The sequence below is a fragment of the Symphalangus syndactylus genome, chromosome 18, assembly GCF_028878055.3.
Source record: "Symphalangus syndactylus isolate Jambi chromosome 18, NHGRI_mSymSyn1-v2.1_pri, whole genome shotgun sequence".
In the NCBI taxonomy this organism is placed as follows: Eukaryota; Metazoa; Chordata; class Mammalia; order Primates; family Hylobatidae; genus Symphalangus; species Symphalangus syndactylus.
Genome location: NC_072440.2, coordinates 86,848,738 through 86,873,646, shown reverse-complemented (window position 1 = coordinate 86,873,646; position 24,909 = coordinate 86,848,738). Strand labels below are relative to the sequence as shown.

The 24,909-nt window shown below is 49.5% G+C and overlaps 1 protein-coding gene and 1 long non-coding RNA gene across 26 annotated transcripts in view; one reads left to right on the top strand and one right to left on the bottom strand.

The window, feature by feature from the left end:
- LOC129468376 (uncharacterized) overlaps positions 1-20,394 on the top strand; it is a 29,616-nt gene extending 9,222 nt beyond the window's left edge. For 3 of the 4 annotated variants that reach the window (XR_010117247.1, XR_010117248.1, XR_010117246.1), the window contains 3 exons: positions 1,086-1,258; positions 1,978-2,074; positions 11,595-20,394. This is a non-coding gene — a long non-coding RNA (uncharacterized lncRNA). The remainder of the gene's footprint in view (positions 1-1,085; positions 1,259-1,977; positions 2,075-11,594) is intronic. The other variant, XR_010117249.1, reaches the window with a different exon arrangement.
- Positions 7,371-24,909, bottom strand: part of DTNB (dystrobrevin beta) — a 306,511-nt gene continuing 288,972 nt past the window's right edge. For 4 of the 22 annotated variants that reach the window (XM_055253828.2, XM_055253831.2, XM_055253834.2 and 1 more), the window contains 5 exons: positions 18,418-18,577; positions 17,497-17,586; positions 14,035-14,088; positions 9,258-9,289; positions 7,371-7,514 (listed from right to left, as the gene is read on the bottom strand). In XM_055253828.2, coding sequence (XP_055109803.2) covers positions 9,285-9,289; positions 14,035-14,088; positions 17,497-17,586; positions 18,418-18,577 — 309 coding nt within the window. In that variant the 3' untranslated portion in view covers positions 7,371-7,514; positions 9,258-9,284. Of the gene's footprint in view, positions 7,515-8,699; positions 8,791-9,257; positions 9,290-14,034; positions 14,089-16,236; positions 16,323-16,571; positions 17,587-17,642; positions 17,696-18,417; positions 18,578-24,909 lie in introns of those variants that run through there. The other 18 variants (XM_063623922.1, XM_063623925.1, XM_063623927.1 and 15 more) reach the window with 9 other exon arrangements.

The following is a 24,909-nucleotide window of genomic DNA, read 5'->3' as shown; positions in this document are numbered from 1 at the left end:
GTGAGGCCTGGCCAGGGAGGAATGTGACAGGTGGGGCGGGTGATCCTTCAGAGGAGTGGGGCCCCCCAAAGACCTTCCAATCCTGCCCTGCAGAGCCAGGGTGCAAGATGACAGGCCCCAGGATGTTTTAAGGTGAAAAAATAGCAGATCTGGGTGATTATTTCTCCACTGTGGTTTTCAAAATGGGCAAACCAGGTTCCCATTAAGCCAAATGACTCAACACTCCACTTCTTTCCCTGAGCCACTCCCTGCTCTCTCCCCCAAAATCTTCTTTGAAATCTTGCTGCCATTCCATCACATTAGCAAGTTGACACTGTGGTGAGGACTAAACTCTGATTTTTTTTTTATCTTGCCCAAATTCCTATCTAAGGGGTCTGGGGAGTCATGCCCTACAAATCATAAATTCTCATCAGATGGGTTTTATTTAACCCTATATATTGTGACTTACTTTCCAGCCTGACTCTGGCTTGCATAATGTTATGAGACAAGGAAGAAAATAAAAATATTTTACCCCAAAACATGTTTCTTTGCCATATTTTGAAACGGCCCTGCACAAAGCTGTTTTTTGTGGGGGGAAAATCTGCATCTGCAAAGAATCTCTATTATCATAGCTAGATCTTTTTCTTCCTGACCCTGCCAATCCTAAAGAGATGAACTAAGATCTGAATAGGAAACTTTTGTCATCTGTTGTCTCTAAGGGCAGCCACTATTAGACTTCAAAAGAACTTTTCCCACAATCTTTACCTTAACCTGAACATTCTCTTTCTATGAATCCCAGGTCTTTAGACAAACTCAACCAATTGTCAACCAGAAGATGTTTAAATTCACCTATAGCCTGGAACCACTGCCCCCCCACCCCTCCCCCCTCCCCCCTCCCCCACCTTTGAGTTGTCCCGCCTTTCCGGACCAAACCAACGTATTTCTTAAATGTATTTGATTGAAGTCTCTTGTCTCTCTAAAATGTATAAAACCAAGCTGCGCCTCGACCACCTTGGGCACATGTTCTCAGGACCTCCTAAGGGCTGTGTCACGGGTCATGGTCACTCATATTTGGCTCAGAATAAATCTCTTCAAATATTTCACAGAGTTTGACTCTTCGTCGATAGTGGGAAGTGATGGAGCATCAGAGCCCAACAGACAGATGGGGTTTCTCCTTTCTAACTACATGAGGACGCCGACCTCTTCAGGCCCTGTTCCCCTGGGAATCGATAACATCACATCACAGTTTTGCTGAGCAGATGACACTAAGATCACACAGGTGAGCACACCTGGCACACAGTAGGCACTTCACATGCACTTGTTCCCTTCCCTTTAGAGCCAAGCCCTCTTGAAGAAACCCACCTGGATCTGGTCACCAGTGACTCAGAAGCCCAACGTGCGTGCAGCTTACAGAACGGCCACGCGCGATCCTGTGTGTCATGATCTCGCTATTCTTTCGGTTCTAGTGTTTTCCTTTATGCACTGCCTCCTAGGTGTCTTTAAGCAGCTCTGCTCTCTGGTTTCCCCAAGCAGAGTTCCATTTTCTCGGTACCTCTCCACATGCCTGGATGGTGCTCTCTAGCTGTGGTTGGGGCTGGCTGTGGTTTCTGAGCTTCTAAGATCCCCCAGACCCCTGCTGGAAGGGAGTTCCTGCTTTGGGTGTGCCTGAGTGTGCTGAGTCGAAAGGCATTTTTTTTTTTTTTTTTTTTTTGCGGGGAACTGTGTGTGCACAACACAGCGAGGGAGTGACCTAGTCCAGGGAGCCTAGTCTCCCCTTAACACAGCATGCGGAAGAATAAAGACCTAGGCTCTATCATAAAATGGGGGCAGGTAAAGAGCAGTTAGGCGAGGGGGCGTGGGCCGTCAGGGTAGGGGCCTCAGTAAACAGAATTGAACAAGGGCCTCTCCCAGCTCCACCCTGGCTTTAAACCCCATGGTTTGCAGTTCGGCTCCAGAGGCCTCCCAATGACCCCAATCTCATTCCTCTCGACTCAACAGTGATGGCGGAAGGCAGGAAGATAAGCTGGACTCCTTGAAGCCGACACCCCCCAGGGAAATTCCGTCACCCGCCTTGAGCACTGTAGACCGGGCTAGGGTAAGGGTGGGATGTGGGGAGAAGGGTGGGGCTGGGGAGATAAGAGCCTTCTGGGGTGGAGGAGGCAGCCAGTGAGGTCAGGGCCTGCGCGTGGGGCAGGGGCCGGGCTAGGGGGCAGGATCCCAGCGGAAGGTCATCTGCAGCCCTGGCCCTGGCTAATGGGATATTCTGGTGGAAAGCAAATGGGGATCTAATTAGGGTAAAATCCAGGGCTAATGAGCTGTGGCAACAACGGCACAAAGGAATGATTCCCACAAGCCCAGGATGCCGCTCGGAGAGTCCACCTCAAATCGGCCTCCTTCTCAGCTTTTCTCCCCCAGGGCCCTTCCTGGCTTCCTTCCTCCACCTTCCCTGGCCTCAGACCTGCCGTGCGGCCACTGTATCCCAGTGTCCATGGCTCCCCGTCAGCTCCAGCTCTGCCTCTCTTCTCATCTCTTTCGTTCTCTTTCCCTCTCCTTGCCCCTGGTTCTTCAGCCCACGTGTCCCTGGCGTCACCCTGCTGTTCTCGGTATGCCTCGTTTCTTTGTTCTCCTCCTCCGGGAGTGGGAAGAGCTGGGCTCTGGGCTCCCGGGGTAGGCTGGGTGGCAAAGGGTGAACCCGGAATGGTTGCCTAGGCAATGAGGAAAGTAGGACAAACACCAACCAGCAGTCAGGAGAAAACAGGAGCCCACGGAGGAGGGGACTGTGTCCCAGCCCAGCCTGGAGACCTCCTTGCTAACCCTCAGCCCCACTGTCCCCAGCCTGGCTCATCCCCAGGAGCTGGTCCAGAAGGAAGCTCGAGCATCTCTGCAGGAGCTCCCGCCTGGCTCCCTCACAGCAGACATTTGCGCCAGGCCCTTGGGCCAGAGCGATTCCTGGGCCACCTGCCTCCTCGCTGCGTGGCCTCCTTCTCAGCAGGCCCAGGGCATATTCCTTTTTCCAAAAGACCAGCCCATCAGGGCATCCCTAAGAGGGCACATGAGCAAGGCCAAGGAGGGCAGGGTCCTCACCAGGGCAGCTCCCTGCTGTTTCTGGCTGGGATGCAGAGGACCTGCTGCTTCTTGTCGGCACCCATGGCCAGTAGGTTTTGTGGAGGAGGAAGGAGGAGCCACAGGGCCTCGTCTGAAGGAAAGGAAGAGGCCTGGGATTGGGAGGAGCTGTGGGGAGGACTTCTAGACACTTCAGACGTGGAGCCCAGGCTGAATCTCCTCAGTGAGGGCCATGGGTGCCTGGAACAGGAGGCCTTTCCAGGCGGGGAGGGAAAGAGACAAAGTGACTAAGGTCTTGGGACCACGCCATGGTGGTGGAGACAGTGTGGCTCACGTGCTGAGGCCTGAACAAAAAGCCTGATGGGTACAGGTGCCCTTCAGGCCGGAAGGCGGGGGGCGGGGCGGACAGCTGCCCCAGTCCTGAGTCAGGCGCTGAGCCAGAGGCCTTGCTTTCCTGGGCTCCAGCACAGGCTGCTCTCCTGGGGAGAACGGCAGCACCTGCGGCCTGCACCGTTCAAGCCAGGGGCCCCGCCAGGGTGTGCCTGCGGCCACGCTTGTGCTCTGAGGACTCTCTGTGCCCCTTGCCAAAATGGGTGAGATTATCTGCCTGTGCCACTACCCCTGGCTTCAGGCCTATGAACTCTGCCTGGGAATGTGGCCATGGATGTAGGCCAAGCTTCGGACAGGTGTTTTTGCCACCTGGTTGAGGACTTGCTGGGGCTGACCGAGGCCATCACTGACTGCGTGGTAACGGACTCTTTTTGAGCCGGCAGTGAGCTGGGTCCCAGGGGGCTGTAAGGTCTCTGTATGTTTGCTGTGACTCTTGAACTCAAGGACACACCCCTGGGTTCCTTGGGTCCCACTCCTCCCAGTCTCCCATCCCACCCCTGAGCCCAAGGACCCATCCTTCTCAGCACCTAGAACAGACAATGAGTAGGGACCACAGCCTTTTCCTCCCCAGGGTGGCCTCACTTTGCACCCACTGTCCTGAGTCTGATGTGTTCATAGGGCAGCCCGTTCCTCCAAGCCCACCCTTCACTGTACAGTTGCAAACCCAGATCAGATTCCAACCTTAAGCTCTAAGACCCTGGAGCCAGTGAGGCCTGAAGGCCTGAGGAAGGGGCTTCGTGCCCAGCACACAGTTGGTGCCTGTGAAGCATCTTCCTGAATAAACAATAGTCCCACCTCTAGCCTGTGAGTCCCTTCTGAATCTCCACTGTTAGCAATGATAGGCTCCATTTACTTCAGAAATACAAGGATGGCTACCTGTTGTTTTCGTCTTCGACACCTGCCTCCCACCCCCATTCCCAGCAAGTTCTAGTTCTCATGACCTCCCTTAGAGATTTTAAATTTTCAACATGAAAGCACTCACAACCCACCCAAACTATCACAGAACTAGTAGACTCGTATTGCTTTCTGGAACTGCTGAAAGGATTTGATGCCCATTTTTTTTATGCCATGGTCCTACCCCAGCTGTCCCCCCTTGGAAGTAGGAGGCAGAGGGAAGACGGAGCCAGTGTCCTCCACCTGTTTGCAGACGTGCCTGTGCAGGAGGCAGGAGAGACTCCAAGCCCACTACCTACAGAGTCCTGGCTTCTCAAGTGAGGTTAAGTGCAGAGAAGGCACCAGAGTCCCTGGGATCTGCTACTTTAACTGGGGAGGCCTGTAACATCGAATTACTAGGTTCTCTAGTAATCATTTTCCCTCTGAAAAGAAAACGCCCATGGGAGACGGAGCTTCCAGTAGGCTGAAGCAGCCCATCTGGGCCTGGATGTTGTTTCGTGTGGAAGATGGTATTTTCATCCTGGGGAAAGCGTCTTGGTGTTGAGGCTCTGGCTGTGGGGGTTAGGTGCCTGCAACACCCCCTCTCCCCTGTCATCCCTCCTGAGCCAGGCAGGCCTTCAGCACCCCCTACCACTGAGACTCTAGACTGAGAAGTAACCCCATCACTGGGCCTCCATGATGTTGGTCTTCTGTAACTTACAGGTCTGCCTCAATGCTGCCCACCTTCATGTCTGGGAGAGTCTTCATTGATTGTTGGGGACCAAAACCAACTTAGACTAGGGATCCCAGTTCCAGCACACATGCCCAGGGCCCTTTCTTCATTTAAAATAGACGGCTGACTCTGGCCCTTCTTCACTGACGGGCGATGGCTTCCTGCACTGCTTTGTTTTCTTCTTTATCCAAGTGTTGTCCTGTGAATCTCAGAGGTCTTTGGACCAACGGCACCACCATCACCTGTGAGCTTGTTGACTGCAAATTCTCTGGTTCTACCCAAGACCTGCTGAATCTGAGACTCTGGAGGCATGGCCGCGCTATCTGTATTTTAACAAGCCCTCCAGGGGATTCACGGGCAAGCTTAAGTCTGAGAACCACTGGTGCAGTATATTACCTAGGAGCCCTGAGTAGGACACCTCATTTAGTTTTCTGATCCACACAAGTAGAACCCGTCCGGGCGCACAAAGCTTGCGGGTACAGAGAGTGTCTTCCCAAGGCAGGCTACCTACCTCCCACGCGTCCAGCATGTAACCCATCAGCTGACTCCTGACAGTGCAGAGGCCAGAGGCCAGACTGGGAATCCACCGGATGCTTCTTCATAAGCTCTTTTCTTCCAGAAGGTGCAGCAGGAATTCAGATGGCTGTAGGCATTGCCATAGCAACTGCACCCCTCCGAAGCGCTTACGGGCTGCAGGAGCACAGTAAGCAGCCCGAAGAGGAGCACGTCTGCCAGTGGATGAAGCCTCACCAGCAGATGAGAGGGTCTGCGAAGGGAAGAGGAAGCTCAGGGTGGCTGGGACTTATGGACAAGAACTCGCTGGAGCTGTTGCTTCCTCAAGACCCACGATGCATTTGGTAGCCCTCCCGGGGTCCTCCAGCACTGCAAAACAGTGCCAGCCCAGGCTGTGGTGCTGCACAGCAGCCTGGCTCACCCAGGAGTCAGTGATGCTGCAGTCTCTCAAAAGACCGTCTACCTAGGTTAAATTAGGCTGCTCAGTGGTCACAGAGCAATTAAGATGGAAGTGCCCATCTTCCTTCTGTGATGACCACCTGTGTTCCTCGACAGTACTGAGGAAAGGGACCCAGTTCCAAACGTCTGACAGGGATGTGGGTCCTAAAGCAGATGCCAACAGTCATGAGGGAGCTCGGGGCTTAGGTAATGGCGGGTTTTCTAGCTCTACAAGAAATAAACCTTAGCAAGAACCGGTATCACCAGAGTGCACCCGGTATCTGAGTGCTGGCCTCAGAGCTGAGGACACAGAGAGTCAGCAGGGGATCGGGCAGAGAAGAGCGCCCCACGCCCTTGGAAACAGGGAGCCCTGCTTGCCTGAAGGGCCAGAGAGGGGCCACGGTGAGCGGAACCCCGTGGAAAGCTCGTGGGGACACAGTGCCAACCAATGGGAAGATGAGCTATGGGAGAGAAGAGACAGAGAGGAAAGGATGGAAGGAGTGAACACCCACCCCTTCTATTTTACCCTGACTGGGCCTTGGCAGGCTTCCCTGGGACTCCATCCGTGTGCGGCCAGGTGTTGATCCCACCGTCTCTGCACAGACCTCCTCAAAGCCAAGGGTAGGGGTCTGCAGAGGTGGGTGGGGGATGCTGGGGAGCCAGCTGTGGGGCTTCTCGCTTCATTACAGTCACTGCCCTTTATAAATATTTATAGCAGTTCTTCTGCTAAAAATAACATCCTGGAGCCCAAGGAGGAGGAAAAAATAAATGAAAATCACCGGGAACGGGACTTGATCACGTGTGACCGAGCCCAATCGACCCCTAAGGGGAGAGGCTGCGAGCAGCGCCCCCTGCGGCGCGCCCCCTGGCGGCCACGGAGTCCGCGGCGCAGAGTCCCTCCCGCCCTCTCCGAGGAGGCTCAGCCCGGCTGCGGCACGCGGCTGGGTCTCCGCCCCTCCCTCCCGGGCTGCAGGCGGCGGCATCACACGGGGCGGGCGGAAGCCTAACCAGTGTGAGACTATTTTTAGCACCGTGGCCAGGGTGTGAATGTCTACAGAGCCGAGCAAGGCCTGACGCTTTCTTTGCACGCTGGAAGAAACCTGTTGGTTTTTAAAGGTCAAAGATAAGGAAACTTGTGCCCCCACGTTCGGGAGCACCCCACGTGCTGGCCAGACGCCAGGAAGAGTTTCATCAGGTCACAAACACACAAGAGCTTAGTGCTTTTTCTTTTCTCTTTTCAACCTCCAAGTGAATTCCTGATGCGGAGATGAGACCATGCCCTGAGGGGAGTGATGAAGGTGCTAGTACATGCAGGGCTGTGCAGGGGAAGGCCCACCAGCTGTGCCACGCAGCCCCTCCCCGCTTCCCACCGGCTCTGGCTCCCCTCTCCCTGGCGGGTGGAGTGACGTCTGGCAGCCTGCAAGCCTGGTCCAGGTGTGCGGTGGAAAGATGGAGAGGAATGTGCCTCTGGGGGAAGACCTTGCCTTCGCCATGTCGGCGCCAGCTTGCTCCTCGTCCTCTGTGCCTGCGCAAGACACGCTCACCGTTAGTCACGGGCACTGTTGAGGGTTCAGGACAAAAGCTGCTAACATCTACTGTGAATAGGAGGCCCTGCAGGGAGGGGCTGCTAGGATGCTGGGCGCCTTTCAAACGTTGGGCTGAAGGGTGGTACCTAGGGTCCTCTGCCATCATTCCTAAGGGTCAGGAAGTGTTTCCGTGGAAGAAAGAACTGGGTTCACAATGCAAGGCTTGGAATGGGGTGATTTCTTGGGGAGGATTGCGGCCCAGGAGAAGGGCAGGGAGGGACTGAGGTGTGCCGACGAATACTAAGAGGAAAGGGAGGAAGCCTCAGCACCAGGCCAGCAGAGCACAGGCCTGGGCATCCATGAAACCGAGGCACCCAAGTTTCATGCTTTTAGTTTAACTCTTGGCTGTTGGTGTTTCTCATCACCCCTGATGTGGGTCAGAGAGGGCAGGATTAGGAGGCAGAAGACCCAGCTCCAATTCTGCTTCTGGCATGGAGCTTCTGGTGTGGGGCTTTGGTTTCCTCCATGTGCAACAAGACGGTGGGGGCACATGGCTCTGCCACGTTCTCTTGCACCCCAGTTCCTTCTGCCCCAGGGAGAGAGGGGCTCTGGCAGGCTCCTGCAGGGTGAGTCAGTTCCTGATTTCCCTCCTAGGCTGCCACGGCCTAGGCTTGCTTGGGAAAGGGCCTTGCCTGAATGTGCACAGTGAGTTTAGGGAGAAGCCTCTCTCCAAGCCCCTGGGGCGCTGTGATTTCCAGGGCAGCAAGAGAATGTGCATGGCCCAGGTGCTACCCATCCCTCAGCTCACACAATCCTGAGTCAGCACAGGCCGAGGCTGCAGGGGTCCTGGGGGAGCAGAGAGAGCCCTTCAATGGCCTGGCGCGGTTGGGCAGAGAGGGCTGAGGGCCAGAGGCTATTCCAGGATGACACGACTTGGGAGGGTCTGAAAAAACCCCTTTTCTGGGTTGTGGGGCTAGGGCCCTGGCTTTTTCATCCGAGGAAGATGCCTAATTTTTAAATATAAGAAGTGGGGGGGGGGGTGCGGGGGAGGGAAGACAAGACTTTAAAATGGAGAATTCTGGTATCTTGGTGCTGGGACTAGAAAGAGTTAAGGTGTTGAGCTGGAAAATGGGAATGACTAATTCCTAAAGGCAATGAGCATCTGCCACTGGAGCAGTCCGTACTTTCCTGCATTGCTTCTTCAGGAAGTGAGAACGTGCAGCTTGGCCGGGCACCATGGGAAGCAGCTTGGTCAGCCCTGTAGTCAGTGTGATCCTGCATGAATCACATGTCTGTGGGTCAGGGACTGTGATTCGGTGCAGTGCTGGGTGACAAAATCCAGGGACGCACTGGCTGTGGTTTGGATCCCAGGAAGGAAGTAGGCAGTGGCTGTGGGAAAGGAGTATGGGAGGCAGTGCTCCCCAGGGAGGTGGCCTTGCTCAGCACGCCGTTTCAGCCAGCAGTGTTGGGGCTGCCAATGCCATCCCAACACAGAGGACACCAGGCCATGCCCAAGGACCAGGCCTGCAGACAGTGCCGTGCAAGATAGGGCACGGCCTAGAAATAGGGCAAGGAGGGCACATGGCCGGGGTGGGCAAAGGGAAGGGACAGTTGGGCTCTTGCATCTTCACCTGTTAGGACTGCCCTGGCTAGGGACCTGTGACTGCAGAAAGGGAGAGGAAGGGAAGATGCTGAGGAAGGAGGGAGGGGCCGTGGGGAGGCAGAGGACTCTTTGTACTCACCTGAGCTTCCTGTGTCTGGCTCCTCTGCTAACCTGTGGCAGCACGGGCAGAAACAACACACTGAGGTCATGGCCTGGTCTTCTCATGCCCCAGACTATCTCAAAGGGGCTTCCCTGATCCACCCACCCCAGGGGCTTCCTTGCTTCTCTCCTGTTACTCATTTGTTGACTTTTCCCACCTGGGTATGACAGCAGGGTGGAGTCATACTTTCTACTACTGTAGCCAACCCGAGGCAGCCATGGAGACAGATGCTTCTCAGGAGAAGGGAAATCATTAAAAAATGGAATCAAAGCTCCTTAAATCCAGGGAGCAGTTACATGAGGGGGGCAAAACCCACTCAGCTCTGAAAGTTCCCCAGGGGAACATGACTGCGCCTTGGGTGAGGGCAGTCCCCCTCCTGCAGATGGTCTGCGCTGAAAAGCCATGCGCTTGCCCCCCAGAGGCTCGAGCACTGCCTGGCCCCTCCCGAGCCTGTTCTGCTCTCTGAGGGCCACTGCTGTCCAGCCTTGCACCAGGGCTCTTTATGGATGCAAACTGGATTCACAGCCCCCATGCTGGGATGGCAGGGTATGGGAGGGGAGATGCGGAAGGACACAGGAGCATAACATGAGGCTCTGGAGTGTGGAGATGATGTACTATGGGGGAAGGTGTGTTAGTCTGTGCTTCTTCTATGTGTCTTGGTTACACTTCTCTGAGGAGATGTGGAGGAGGCAGGGTACCCCAATGGAGCAGAAGCATTCCCCAGGATGCAGCCAGCCAGCCAGGGGCAAACAGGGAGAGGCGTGAGGCAGGGGTGAATATGGCAGGGAAGTTCAGCTTGGTCTAGATTCTTCAAAGGTTCCATTTGACTCTCACGGTTTCCCTATCGAGCAGACTATGTTTGCCTGACGGTGCCGACCAAATTCTGTTTATATTACGTCAGCATGGTTTCAACCCCAAAGCAGCAAATATACTCTCTCTCTTTACAGTTGACAGTTACAGATCTCTGGTGTCCAGGTGGCTGCAGTTAGTTCTAGGTCTGTAAAATTTCAGGCCTAGCTCATGGCAGAGAATCAGGAGGTCCACCCATAAAAACACTTAGTCTTATAAAAATGCCCAAGTATGAGCTACATTGTAGTTTCAGGGACATACATATCCTAGGACCTATATAATGTGGAGAGCCAAACATAAAAAACTCTACCATCTCTCACCCCAACTCTTAACACTTGGCCTTAGGGATGACACCAGAAAGCCACATAAGTAAAAATTCAGGCATTCCCACAAAAAGATTTCACATAGACATACAGACATTCTGGTATATGCACTGAAAGACAGACAAGGAGCTCTAAAGGCAAGAGGCACAGAAAGAAGAGATGCAGACAGGGCAGTGCAGGTGTAAAGACAGCGCCCTGGGGCCTGGAGGCCCGGGCGAGGGAAACCCAGTCTGATGTGGACAGGGGAGTGCAGGTGCAGAGACAGTGCCCTGGGGCCTGGAGGCCCGGGCGAGGGAAACCCAGTCTGATGTGGACAGGGGAGTGCAGGTGCAGAGACAGCGCCCTGGGGCCTGGAGGCCCGGGCGAGGGAAACCCAGTCTGATGTGGATAGGGGAGTGCAGGTGCAGAGACAGTGCCCTCGGGCCTGGAGGCCCGGGCGAGGGAAACCCAGTCTGATGCGGACAGGGCAGTGCAGGTGCAGAGACAGTGCCCTGGGGCCTGGAGGCCTGGGCGAGGGAAACCCAGTCTGATGTGGACAGGGCAGTGCAGGTGCAGAGACAGTGCCTTGGGGCCTGGAGGGCTGGGCAAGGGAAACCCAGTTTGATGTGGACAGGGCATTGCAGGTGCAGAGACAGCACCCTGGGGCCTGGAGGGCTGGGCAAGGGAAACCAGTCCGATTCCCATGTGAGGCATGGCCCACTCAGACTCAAACCAGGATAAGGGCTGGAGTTCGTGGCCAGGGCAAGGCCTCAGTGGCTGGGGCAGAGTCCTAGGTTTGCTTTGGGGGAGTGAAAAGGACTGAGGAGAGGCCATGGGAAAAAGCTACTGGGGAAGGGAGGGGCAAGTGAAGGGAAGCCAGAGATGCAGCTGTTACGTCTTCAGCCAGTAACATTCCACATGAATGCTAGGATTTGGTTGGCATGTGCGTGTGTGTGTGTTTGTGTGTGTGTGTGTGTGCGCATGCGTTTGGAGCATGTGTTTACACCAGTGTAAATTTATCTCTGTGTATCTCTTCACCTTTTGCTCTCCTGCCTTCTTTCTTGTCTGTGTGGGGAAGTCAATTGTTTTTACATTTCTGTGAAGCATTCCTGGATGTCTGAAACACTACTGCTCTCTAATGTGACCTTTTATTTTTATTTTTTAGATAGGGCTTTGCCCTGTTACCCAGGCTGGAATGCAGTGGCGTGACTATGGCTCACTGCAGCCTTAAACTCCTGGGCTCAAGCAATCCTCCCGCCTCTGCCTCCAAAGCAGCTGGGACTACAGGTGTGCACTACCACATCCGGCTAATTTATTTTTTGTAGAGATGGGGTCTTGCTATGTTGCCTATGCTGGTCTCGAACTCCTGGCATCAAGTGATCCCCCTGCCTCAGCCTCCTAAAGTGCTGAGATTACAGGCGTGAACCACTATGCCCAGCCTAGTCTGACCTTTTGGCGTCCATGCCACATATGTCATTCTCATCAACTCATTGGCACTGCTGTCCACTTCCTCCCAGGCCTAGCTCAGACTCACTAGATGATTTCAGAATCTGCAGAATCTTCTTCCTCTTCTCCCAGTTTCTTCCTCAGCAATTTCGGGGCCCTTGCTCACAAATTCCTTGCCCCCTGAGACTCTAAAGACCACCCTGTCTTAGCCACACCTGCCCCTATGGGCCAAGAACGCTCCAGACCCACTGTCCCATAGGTTGGTTTCCCTCTCTTGTCACAGCTTCCTTACTTGTATCTCCCACTTGACTTCTACCCTTCCTTAAGTAAGACCACTCCACTTCCCTTAGTCTACCAGTTCTGCTCAGACTAAACCACAGGCATTGGAGTTGAACTCAGGCTGTGCCATTTATCACCTGGCAGGTTCTTTCACTCCCCCGAGCCTTGTTCAGAATTCCTCCCTGGGAGGATGCTGCTGGCTCCTCCTCATCCTTCCTGCTCTCCCTACCTTCACCTCCTTGGGGTGACCAGCCATTGCATTTCTCTCCCCGATAAGGTACTCTCTATCTCATCACCCCATTTATTTCCTTTGATTTGTTCATTTATTGACCTCCTACCAAGCACCAGGCACTGGAACACAACATGAACAAAACAGACTAAAATCTCTGCCTTGAGGAGCTGATGTTTAAGAGGAATCCAGCAACTAACACATTAATGCACGACAGAGAGAACAGCTCACCCTCAAATGTCCAAAGAAAATTCTGTCTTCTGTTCAGTATAACATAGAAGGATGAAGATTAAGAGCATGAAGTTTGGAGTCAGAAAGACCCAGTTCTCTACTTTTTTTTTTTTTTTTTTTGGGACAGAATCTCTCTCTGTTGCCCAGGCTGGAGTGCAGTCGCATGATCTTGGCTCACTGCAACCTCTGCCTCCTGAGTTCAAGGGATTCTCCTGCCTTCAGCCTCCCGAGTAGCTGCGATTACAGGCATGCACCACCACACCTGGCTAATTTTTGTATTTTTAGTAGAGACAGGGTTTCACCATGTTGGCCAGGCTGGTCTCGAATTCTTGGCCTCAAGTGATCCGCCTGCCTTGGCCTTCCAAAGTGCTGGGATTACAGGCGTGAGCCACCACGCCTGGCCTAATCTCTGCCATTTAACAGCTACATGAACACTATCTCTCTGAGCCTATTTCCTCATGGGTAAAATGGGGATATTCAAATCTGTCTCACAGTGTTGTTAAGGATTAGATGAGATCATCATACGTGAAAATCATTCCGTGTAGCTCTTCCCAGATGTCATGTGTTAAGCAGGTTTGATGTATAATGAAACTAGGAAGGCACTACTGTCCTTTGCTGTCACCTTCCCTTCTTGCTTTTATTCTTCCACGAAGCCACAAAACCATTTGGCTATTCTAGCCCACAATAATCTCTTCCTTTTCAGAAACTCTTATTATACTTATATGCTGAAAGTTTTATGATTAGCTTTTTCTGCCACTTCATTTGATCTCCTATTTATTTTGCATTTTTGGTCTTGCTTTTTTTTTTTTTTTTTTTTGAGATGGAGTTTCACTCTTGTTGCCCAGGCTGGCGTGCAGTGGCGCGATCTCGGCTCACTGCAATCTCTGCCTCCCAGGTTCAAGTGATTCTCCTGCCTCATTCTCCCCAAATAGCTGGGACTACAGGCGCCTGCCACCACATCTGGCTAATTTTTTGTATTTTTAGTAGAGCCAAGGTTTCACTATGTTGGCCAGCCTGCTGGTCTTGAATTCCTGACCTCGTGATCCACCCACCTCAGCCTCCCAAAGTGCTGGGATTACAAGCGTGAGCCACTGCGCCTGGCCTGGTCTTGCTTTCTTAACTAGATCATAAACTTCTCCAGTCAAAGGGTCATCTTTTGTGTTCTACTTGTATCTACTTCCTGTATCCTAACTACCTATCCCAGGATCAGGAAATGAGGAAGCTCTTGGTGATCGACTGACCTTGCCACCTGGAAGGTAAAACCTGACTGTCAGATGGGAAAAGTAGGTACAGGGAACTCGGGTCCAAAAGCTTTGGGAAAGGTGGTGGCAGGGAGGAATGCAGAAACAAAGTGGGGGGTGGTTGATCCATGAGCTCTGGCTCCCCATTTAAACTCGCAGTCCTGTTGAGCTGCCTTTACCTCTGTCTTTCCCATTCTGCATCTTCTCTTCTTCTTCCTCTGCACCTTCCTCTGCTGTGAAAACAAGTCCAAGGAGGCCAGTGACCCTTCAGCACAGGACAAGTACAGAAGGAGGGTGAACAAAGCAACTGCTGAGGCTTGGGAGGAAACTCTAGCTAACAGCTCCTGGCTGCAGGCCTCTGAGGGTGCTTCAGCTCACCAGTCTGCACTTGTGTGGCCCATGCCCCAGCACTGCTGAATAGGAGCCCATAAGCCCACAGCCCAAAAGGAGCACTGCAGTCACATCGCTCACTTTCCTGACCAGGGCCGGGGGCGTGCGGTGTAGGGTTGCGTGCCTCTGTTCTATGCCTGTCTGCCCTCAGGTGGTGACGACCAGGGAAACATCTAATGTCTTGCATTCAGGTTTAAGAAAGTGACCATACAATATATGGTGGGGGAATACCTAGATTAACACGGGGTTCTGTTAAAAAAAAAATCTGTATGTTTTAGCTGATGATAAACTTAAAATGACCGCACAGTGCAAAGTGGCCATGTGGGAAGCGCTAATGCTGTCTAAGGTGCTTTTCCAGGGGCCACTCAAGAGGGTCACAGATGCCTTGTGCTCTGCAGGGACAAGATCCCCTGTGATGGAGAGCAGGGTGATGGGCCCTGGGCATGTACTTCGAATAGGAGCCTTGGAAAATGGCCACATCCTGGTATGGTCAAGCGGGCTGGTAAGAGAAAACCATGTCACGTTTGGAAAGGTTGAAGGAATTGGGTGTAGCAGTCTACAGAGGAGAAAACTAGGAAGGGTTGTCATTTGCCATCCAACCCGTGAAAGGCGAGCCTGCAGAGGAGGGACTGAGCTTATCCTGGTTAGCTTTAGAGGACAGGGATAAATCAGTTACAGAAAGTTAGATTTTGGCTCTCCACTGAGGAAGAAATTTCCAGTGATTAGAGTTGATCATGAATGAGCTCGCTGGAAATATTCAGAGGACTGTTTTATTGGGTGGCAAGTTGGATTAAATGACTTCTAACATCCATTACAATTTTTTTCTTTTCTTTTTTTTTTTTTTTTTGAGATGGAGTTTTGTTCTTGTTGCCCAGGCTGGACTACAGCGGCGCAATCTCGGCTCACTGCAACCTCTGCATCCCAGGTTCAAGCGATTCTCCTGCCTCAGCCTCCCGAGTAGCTGGGATTACAGGCATGCACCACCATGCCAGGCTAATTTTGTATTTTTAGTAGAGATGGGGTTTCACCATGTTGGTCAGGCTGGTCTCGAACTCCTGACCTTAGGTGATCCACCTGCCTCAGCCTCCCAAAGTGCTGGGATTACAGGTGTGAGCCACTGTGCCTGGCCTCGATCCTTTCCAATTCTAGGATCTGATTATCTGTGAAAAAACTTTATAAAGATGAGGAGTACAAGCTATGTATATACAGTATGTATACACTGTATAGAATATATGTAAAGATAATCTGAGTATGTCCTTTCATTGGAACAAAAACCTGTCAAGTCACTGTCAAGGAGACAGTAAAAACGTGTTGGTGATGGGCGAAGCTATTCTATTCATGGAGAAATTGGCACCCTCACATGTAAAGGGAGTTTATGTCTGCATGTTAGAGGGATACCGTGCCATGTGTGGCTTTGGTCCACGTCTACCTACAGGCTTCAGTGACTGAGAGGACAGCATCAGGGAAAGGGGCCTCTGGGACTCTGGGTTTGATATCTTGTCCTGGAGGGGAGTACAATCTCTGGCTTAATGCTCTGAAGACCCAAGTTCTAGGACCAGCTTTCCCCCTTCAAGCTGCACGACCTTAGGCAGACCACTTTTCTGACAAGCACATGCTACATTTCTAAAGTAAGGGACTGGACAATGTGCTCTCTAAGGCACCTTCCAAATTACACTACATAATTTTATTGAAACCATCCTTTCCTACTATGAGACACTGCTGAGGATTCCTATAAACTTTACATTTTTGTGAAGCTATTTGGTCTCTATGTGCTTTCTGCTTAATGGTATTTAATGACCTCTCACCCTAGCACGATGAATGCAGAAGCCACTTATTTTGCATAAACTCTAATAAGTGGCCATGAAGTACAAGTGTAGTTAATTCCCATGGCCCGAAATTCCCTGAGAAATTTCCTCTAAAAGTGGGATTTCTGACATCTGTGGGGAGCTGTATTAGGGGAGCTGTATTAGGGAAAGTGCCTTCTAATCTACCTGTGAGGTCATCCTGAAGGCTGTCACCTCTTCTGTTTATGTGTACAGAGCGGGGCCGTGCTTCTGATGGGGGTTGAGAAACAGTGCTAGAATGGAGAGGGTGGCACCATCAAACAAGAGAGGCAGCGTCTGACCTTAACTGACTGGAAAGACCAGGCTGGGCTATACACTCACTTTGGTCTGTATGAAAACAGGCAGACTTGAGAGCAGAGCTGGGGGCTCTGTCCAGTCCCATGACAACCCTAAACATGTGAGCTTTCTCCTACGAAGGGCTGAAAAATACCCAAGGCTTGCCTTCCCTAAGAGTGTTTGAATAAGTTTATGTGTTTGAATGGTCCGTGGAAAAACTGCTTTATCTTTTTATTTAATAATCCTGTTAAGCTACTTCAAGGTATTTAAAAGCACTACATGAGGTGGAAAGAAACAAAGGAGAGCCATCAGTGTGAGTGACCTATAGTGCTTAGGAAGGGAAACCATTAGTTTAACAAAAAACATGGAGACCCCACTGCTGTGAAATCATTAGTGACTCTCTGGACCCTACGTAACTGGCAGAGTCATGGGGATTCCTGGAGATAGGAGGATACGTGAATGGCCTTTTATTTTCTCTCTTTCCTGGGTTTTATGTAAGGTGAAATGTCACGAGGTAAAGGTCTTTGGGAAGTCACTGAATTGGTGAGGTGATGGAGAGACCGAGAAAGAAGTCACAGATGAGCTGAACACAAGGAGCAGAAGAGGCGACAGACTCAGGTCATGAACTTCAGGTGAAATCAGAGCCTGGTCACGGACAAAAGGAGGGAATAGGTTTCAAAACCAAGTCAAACAGGAGAGAGCAGAAAGGCAGCAGGGGAAAGTCCAGAGCTTTCCTGGCTGATTCGGCTCCAGATCTCTAGGGAAGTTTCAGAATGAGGTGGTCGGTCAGGCCTAGGGAGAGAGTGGCTGTGGACGAAGTACAGATGGAAGACGAGGTAAGTGAGAAAGGGGCCTGCCTGCACTCAAAGGTCTGAATTTCTCTACATTCAGCTTGCTCCACAAGATGCACTCCTGAGATAGGCCTGAATGTGAAACCGCCCCTACGCGATCCTGTGTGACAGAGGCTCTCTGAGTGGAGACATCCAGTGTGTTCCTAGAAGGCAAAGTTAGGTGATGAAATGGGGTGGTGCGAGCTGGGTGGTGAGGTTCTGCCAGCGCTGGCGAGGAAGTGAGAAGGGCGCGGGCAAGGCAGGGGAGGCCAGGAAGCTGGCTGGGAGCTCTGGGTTTCACCTGAATGGAGCTCCTTCACCAGGGATGACATGGTGTTGGTGATGGAGTCAGCTGCCACCAGCAGGTCATTGCGGAGGTTTCTCCTCGTACCTGAGGAGAGGCAGAGCAGATGGGGATGCCAGGGTGGGTGAGCATGGAGAAGAGACGGCTGAGCAAAAGCCTCAGTTCTGCCAGGCCCGAGGACACAGGTGTGGAATACCTAAGGGGAGATGGGGCCACAGCAGCTCCACCCATTCCCAGGCACACCGGGGGCAGGAGGCACCAGCCCACTGGTCTCTCTCCCTCTGCCCTCTCTACCTAGGGAGCAGCATCCTGTCAATTCCACGCTTTGCTGCCACCACACAATCCAGAGCTGGGTTCCAGAATAAGCATTCCACCGAGGTCTTCCTCAGCCTTGTGGGGGTGGGGCTCTACTCTCCACAACCACCGCCACCGCCACCACCACCACCTCCCCTTCTCACCTCCAGCCCCAGCAGGACTTCCCTCTGAATCCCCACCCAACTACTTAATACTGCTGGTCACCAGCTCCTCCGATGACTGTGGCAATGGCATGCACACTGTGCTTTCAGCACGGTCCCAGTTACAGTGCCTGTTACAGTCCCTTCTAGGCCAGGGAATTATTCCATCCAATTCCTCTGGAGGAGACAAAGCCCAAGGGACAAAGCACTTTCAATAATCCAGAAAAAAGGGCAGAGAACCCCAGGAGGCCTGTTCTTGGCACACATAGGAAGCCTGCAGCCTTCCCGCTGGAGACCAGCCCGTCTCATGAGAAGGGGCCAGCACCTGACTTATTTACACTGTCAACATCTGATCATTCCAAGCTAAGAGCACAAAACAGAAATGGAAAAAACCTCAGCAGGAATCTTGTCCGTGTTTGCAGATCCCTTCAGCTCCCCGTCGAACACTGCTCCAGAAACTCACCTTGTGCGAAGGCCTCCTGCACGTCTCCCCCGACTCCGCTCAGCGAGTCCTGCGGACAGTGGGTGGGGGTGGAGCCGGCAGACGTGGAGCGCACTGGCATGGGCATCGGCCGGCCGCCTCCATGGGTGGGCGATGTATGTGGTGACCCTGTGGCCTGAGCCTGGAGATTCAAAGAGAGAAAATACGTTATCTCAAGTACCTGACCTCTTTGAGGAAGGAAGAAAGTACTTTTTCTCCATCAACCAGAGCCAGCCAGCGGGCCTCAGTTCAGTGGTACAAGATCATACTTGAAAGGAAGGAGTCAGGCTGCTTCCAAGACTGGAGAGAGGAAGAAAAGGAAAAAAGGAAGGGGGCGTGCAGGGCAGAGAGAGAGAACATCATAAGAACAAGACCAAGAATGGGAGGGAAAGAAGAGGCTGGCACAGAGTAGTGGAGGACTCTCAGGAAGACAGAGTGAGCTGCGTAGCTGGGCCAGGGTTCTAGAAGGGCTTGGCTTGCAGGGCAGGAAGTAACATGCAAACAGCTTTCATTTTGTTTGCAAACACATTCATGTACATGTTCTCATTTAGACCCCTCCCCGCCACCCGCTGCCAGCAACCTGTGAGTGGAAAGGACATACGTGTGTGTGTATGTATGTGTGTGTGTGTATGTGTGTATGTATGTATATATTTATATATGTATATATATCTTTTTTGGAGACAGAGTCTTGCTTTGTTGCCCAGGTGGAGTGCAGTGGTGCGATCTCAGCTCACTGTAACCTCCACCTCCCAGGTTCAAGAGATTCTCCTGCTTTAGCCTCCTGAGTAGCTGGAACTACAGGCATGCTCCACCACACTGGGCTAATTTTTTGTATTTTTAGTAGACACGGGGTTTCAACATGTTGCCCAGGTTGGTCTTTAACTCCTGAGCTCAGGCAATCTGCTCGCCTTCGCCTCCCAAAGTGCTAGGATTACAGGTGTGAGCCACCACACCAAGCCAGGGTGTATATTTTTATATCCATTTTATAAAAGAAGAAGAATGGAAAGAGAGCGTTGTGTCAGGCCACACAGCTTGCCAGTGGGAGGCACGGGAACAACCCCTTGACTCCAAGGGTGGCAGTGTGCACTCTGCAGGCTGCGACCTCACTCCCCCTAAGGGCATGCTCTGAGCATGTGGGGAGCTCGGCTGCAGGCTGCAAGCGGGGCCATGGGGCCAGTCACGCCACATGCACTGCACATACACAGCAAGGCTGTCCAGGGCCGCCCTGCAGGGACGAGGTAAGAAAGGACACATGGTAAACAGAAACCAAACTTTCCTTGGGAGGCCCTGGTATAGTTGTGGAGAAAGTTTGGAGCAATGGGATAAAATAAATAAAAGGAGAAAACTAATCAAGGGCCGCTCACTGAGATGTGGGCTCTGTAGCTCTTCAGCACAACAGGAACTGAGTGTGGCAGGTGGACTAGGGTTTCCTGTGGAAGCAAAACTGGAAAAAATATAAGCCAAAGTGTGAGAGTGAATTCAAATGAAGATAGTTATCCTTCTGGGGATCTAGCTCAGAAACCCCATATACAAACAGAATTGGCCCCGAACAGGTAGACAGGCTGGATGCACGACACCCCACTGCAGTGCTTCAACCGTGTGGCCACCAAACTCAACAGAAATGGATTGTTTTCTGTGGTTCTTACTTTGAATCATTTGTGTGTGTGTGTGTGTGTGTATGTGTGTGTATTTTGAGAAGTTAAAAAAAAATACAGAAAACTAAAAAGTACAACATAATTAACCACCCCAAATTGGTAACTTCATATTGTGTCAAATGTATTTCAATCTAAAGATATTGCAGAAAAATCTGAAGACTGCTTTGACCACCAGTTATTTCCTGTTCCAGTTCTTTCCTCTCCTCCCTTCAGAGGCAACCCCTATCAAAATTTTGCTGTGAAACTTTTAACCTATATGTGCATATATAGCTATGAATAATAAATGGTATTTCATGCTTTTAAATTTTGCATGAATGGTATTGTACTGCTCATATCACTTTGCAATTTGCTAAATTTAATCACTTAGCATGCTTTCTGAGATCTTTCCATGATACAAATAAATATGAACTAAATCAAAATGGATCACAGTAACTATAAGAGCTAAAACTAAAGTGGATCATAGTAACTATAAGGGCTAAAACGATAAAATTTTTCTAAGAAAACACCCAAACCATGATATGTAAAAACAAAACAAAACAGATAAACTGGCTTTCATTGAAATTTTAAACTTTTTTTCTTTTTCTTCTTCTTTTTTTTTTTGAGATGGAGTTTCACTTCTACCCAGGCTGGAGTGAAGTGGTGCGATTTTGGCTCAGTGCAACCTCCGTCCCCTGGGTTTAATCAGTTCTCCTGCCTCAGCCTCCAGAGTAGCTGGGATTACAGGTGCGTGCGTGCCACCATGCCTGGCTTTTCTTGTATTTTTAGTAGAGATGGGGTTTCGCCATCTTGGCCAGGCTGGCCTCAAACTCCTGACCTCAGGTGATCCACCCACCTCGGCCTCCCAAATTGCAAGGATTACAGGTGTGAGCCACTGAGCCCAACCAAACTTCTGCTTTTCAAAAGATATCATTAAAAAACATATGGACAAATCAATTCAGAATTAATCAATAACTTAAACATAGGAGCTGAAATGAAAACATTCTTAGAGAAAACGTAGGGGGAAGGCTTTATAATCTTGGATTAGGTAATGACTTTTTTTTTTTGAGATGGAGTCTTGCTCTGTTGCCCAGGCTGGAGCGCAGTGGCGCAATCTCGGCTCACCGCAAGTTCCGCCTCCTGGCTTCATGCCATTCTCCTGCCTCAGCCTCTTGAGTAGCTGGGACTACAGGCGCCTGCCACGACTCCCGGCTAATATTTTGTATTTTTTGTAGAGATAGGGTTTCGCCATGTTAGCCAGGATGGTTTCGATCTCCTGACCTTGTGATCCACCTGCCTCGGCCTCCCAAAGTGCTGGGATTACAGGTGTCAGCCACCGCGCCCGGCCTAGGCAATGACTTTTTAGATATGACATCAAAAGCCCAAGCTATGAAAGAAAAACTGGATTCACTGAATATTATCAAAAGTAAAACTTTTGTGCTTTGAAGAATACCATCAAGAAAGTGAAAGTCAACCCCCAGAAAGGGAGAAAATGTTTGCAAATTATATATGATACATGATCTATATATAAAATATATAAAGAACTCTTACAACTCAATAATAAAAGGACAAATAATATTTTAAAATGGGCAAAGGATCTGAATAGACATTCCTCCAAAGATATATAAATGTCCAGTAAGTACATGGAAAGATGCTCAGCATTATTAGGGAAATGCCAATCAAAACTACAATGAGACACCACTGCACACCCACAAGGATGACTGTAATAAAAAAGACAGGTAATAACAAGTGTTGGCAAGGATGTGGAGAAATTAGAACCCTAATATACTGCTGATAGAAATGTAAAATGGCCATAGGATAGGCCACAAAACAAGTCTCAGTAAATTTAAGAAAACCAAAATGGTATCAAGTACTCTATCAGATGACATTAGAATAAAATTGGAAAGCAACTCCAAAAGGAACCCTCAAAACCATTTAAATACATGGAAATTAAATAATCTGCTCCTGAATGATGGTTGGATCAACAATGAAATCAAGATGGAAATTTAAAAATTCTGTGAACTGAATAATAGTGACAGAATCTATCAAAACCTTTGGGATACGGAAAAAGTGATGCTAAGAGGAAAGTTCATAGCATTAAATGCCTACATCAAAAAGTCTGAAAGAGCACAGACAATCTAAGGTCACACCTCACAGAACTGGAGAAACAAGAACAATCCAAGCCCAAAGCCAGCAGAAGAGAAATAACGAAGATCAGAGCAGAACTAAATGAAACTGAAACACATACACACAAAACAATACAAAAGATAAATGAAACAGGCCAGGCACGGTGGCTCACGCCTGTAATCCCAGCACTTTGGGAGGCCAAGGTGGGTGGATCACTTGAGGTCAGGAGTTCGAGACCAGCCTGGGCAACATGGTGAAACCCCATCTCCACCGAAAAAACAAAAATTAGCAGGGTGTGGTGGCACGCACTTGTAATCCCAGCTACTCGGGAGGCTGAGGCAGGAGAATCTCTTGAACCCAGGAGGTGGAGGCTGCAGTGAGCTGAGATCACACCACTGTACACCAGCCTGGGCAACAGAGTGAGACTCCATCTCAAAAATGAATGAATGAATGAATGAATGAGTGAGTGAATGAAATCAAAAGCCGGTTCTTTGAAAAGATAAATAAAATTGATAGACCATTAGCAAGATTAACCAAGAAAAGAAGAGAGAAGATCCAAATAAGCTCAAATAGAAACGAAACGAGAAATACTACTACTGATACCACAGAAATACAAAAGATTTAAAGCTACCATGAACACCTTTACATGCATAAACTAGAAAACCTAGAGGAAATGGATAAATTCCTGGAAATATACGATCCTCCTAGATTAAACCAGGAAGACACAAAATATCTGAATAGACCAATAACAAGCAGCGAGATTGAAATGGTAATAAAAAAAATTGCCAAAAAAAACAGTGGAGGACCAGATGGATTCACAGCTGAACTCTATCAGACATTCAAAGAAGAATTGGTACCAATCCTACTGACACTATTCCAAAAGACAGAAAAAGAGGGAATCCTGCGTAAATCATTCCATGAAGCCAGTATAACCCTAATACCAAAACCAGGGAAGGACATAACAAAACAAGAAAGCTACAGACCAATATCCCTGACGCACAAATCCTCAAAAAAATACTAGTGAACCAAATCCAACAGCATATCAAAAAGATAATCCACCATGATCAAGTGGGTTTCATACCAGGGACACAGGGATGGTTTAACATATGTAAGTCAATAAATGTGATATACCACATAAACAGAATTAAAAACAAAAATCACGTGATCCAATAAATGCAGAAAAAGCATTAGACAAAATCCAGCATTGCTTTATGACTAAAACCCTCAGCAAAACTGCATAGAAGGGACATACCTTAATGTAATAAAAGCCATCTATGACAAACCCAGAGCCAATATTATACTGAACAGGGAAAAGTTGAGAGCATTCCCCCTGAGAACTGGAACAAGACAAGGATGCTCACTTTCACCACTTCTATTCAATATAGTACTGGAAGTCCTAGCCAGAGCAATCAGACAAGAGAAAGAAAGAAAGGGCATCTAAATTGGTAAAGAGGAAGTCAAACTGTCACTGTTTGCTGATTATATGATTGTATACCTAGAAAATTCTAAAGACTCATCCAAAAAGCTCCTAGAACTGGTAAATGAATTCAGCAAAGTTTCAGGATACAAAATTATTGTAAACAAATCAGTAGCTCTGCTATATATCAACAGCGACCAAGCTGAGAATCCAATCAAGAACTCAACCCCTTTCAGAATACCTGCAAAAAATAAAATAAAATAAAATACTTACGAATATACCTAACCAAGAATATGAAAGACCTCTATAAGGAAAACTATAAAACACTGCTGAAAGAAATCACAGATGACACAAAGAAATGGAAACACATCCCATGCTCATGGATGGGTAGAGTCAATATTGTGAAAATAATCATACTGCCAAAAGCAATCTACAAATTCAATGCAATTCCCATCAAAATACCACCATCATTGCTCACAGAACTAGAAAAAACAATCCTTAAATTCATATGGAACCAAAAAAGAGCCCACATAGCCACAGCAAGACTAAGCAAAAAGAATAAATCTGGAGGCATCACATTACTCAACTTCAAACTATGCTATAAGGCCTCAGTCACCAAAACAGCATGGTACTGGTATAAAAATAGGCACATACACCAATGGAACACAATAGGGAACCCAGAAATAAAGGCAAATACTTACACCCAACTGATCTTTGACAAAGCAAACAAAAACAAAAAATGAGGAAAGGATACCCTACTTAATAAATGATGCTGAGATAATTGGCAAGACACACAGAAGAATGAAACTGGATCCTCATCTCTCACCTTATACAAAAATCAACTCAGGATGGATCAAAGACTTAAATCTAAGACCTGAAACCATAAAGATTCTAGAAGATAACATCGGAAGAAAAACCCTTCTAGACATTGGCTTAGGCAAAGACTCCATGACCAAGAACCCAAAAGCAAATGCAACAAAGATAAATAGATAGGACTTAATTAAACTAAATAGCTTCTGCACAGCAAAAGAAATAATCAGCAGAGTTAACAAACAACCCACAGAGTGGAAGAAAGTCTTCACAAACTATACATCTGACACAGGACTAATATCCAGAATCTACAAAGAAAACAAATCAGCAAGAAAAAAATAATCCCGTAAAAAAGTGGGCTAAGGACATGAATAGAAAATTCGCAAAAGATGATATACAAATGGCCAACAAATATATGGAAAAATGCTCAAATTACTAATTATCAGGGAAATGCAAATCAAAATTACAATGCGATAGCACCTTACTCTT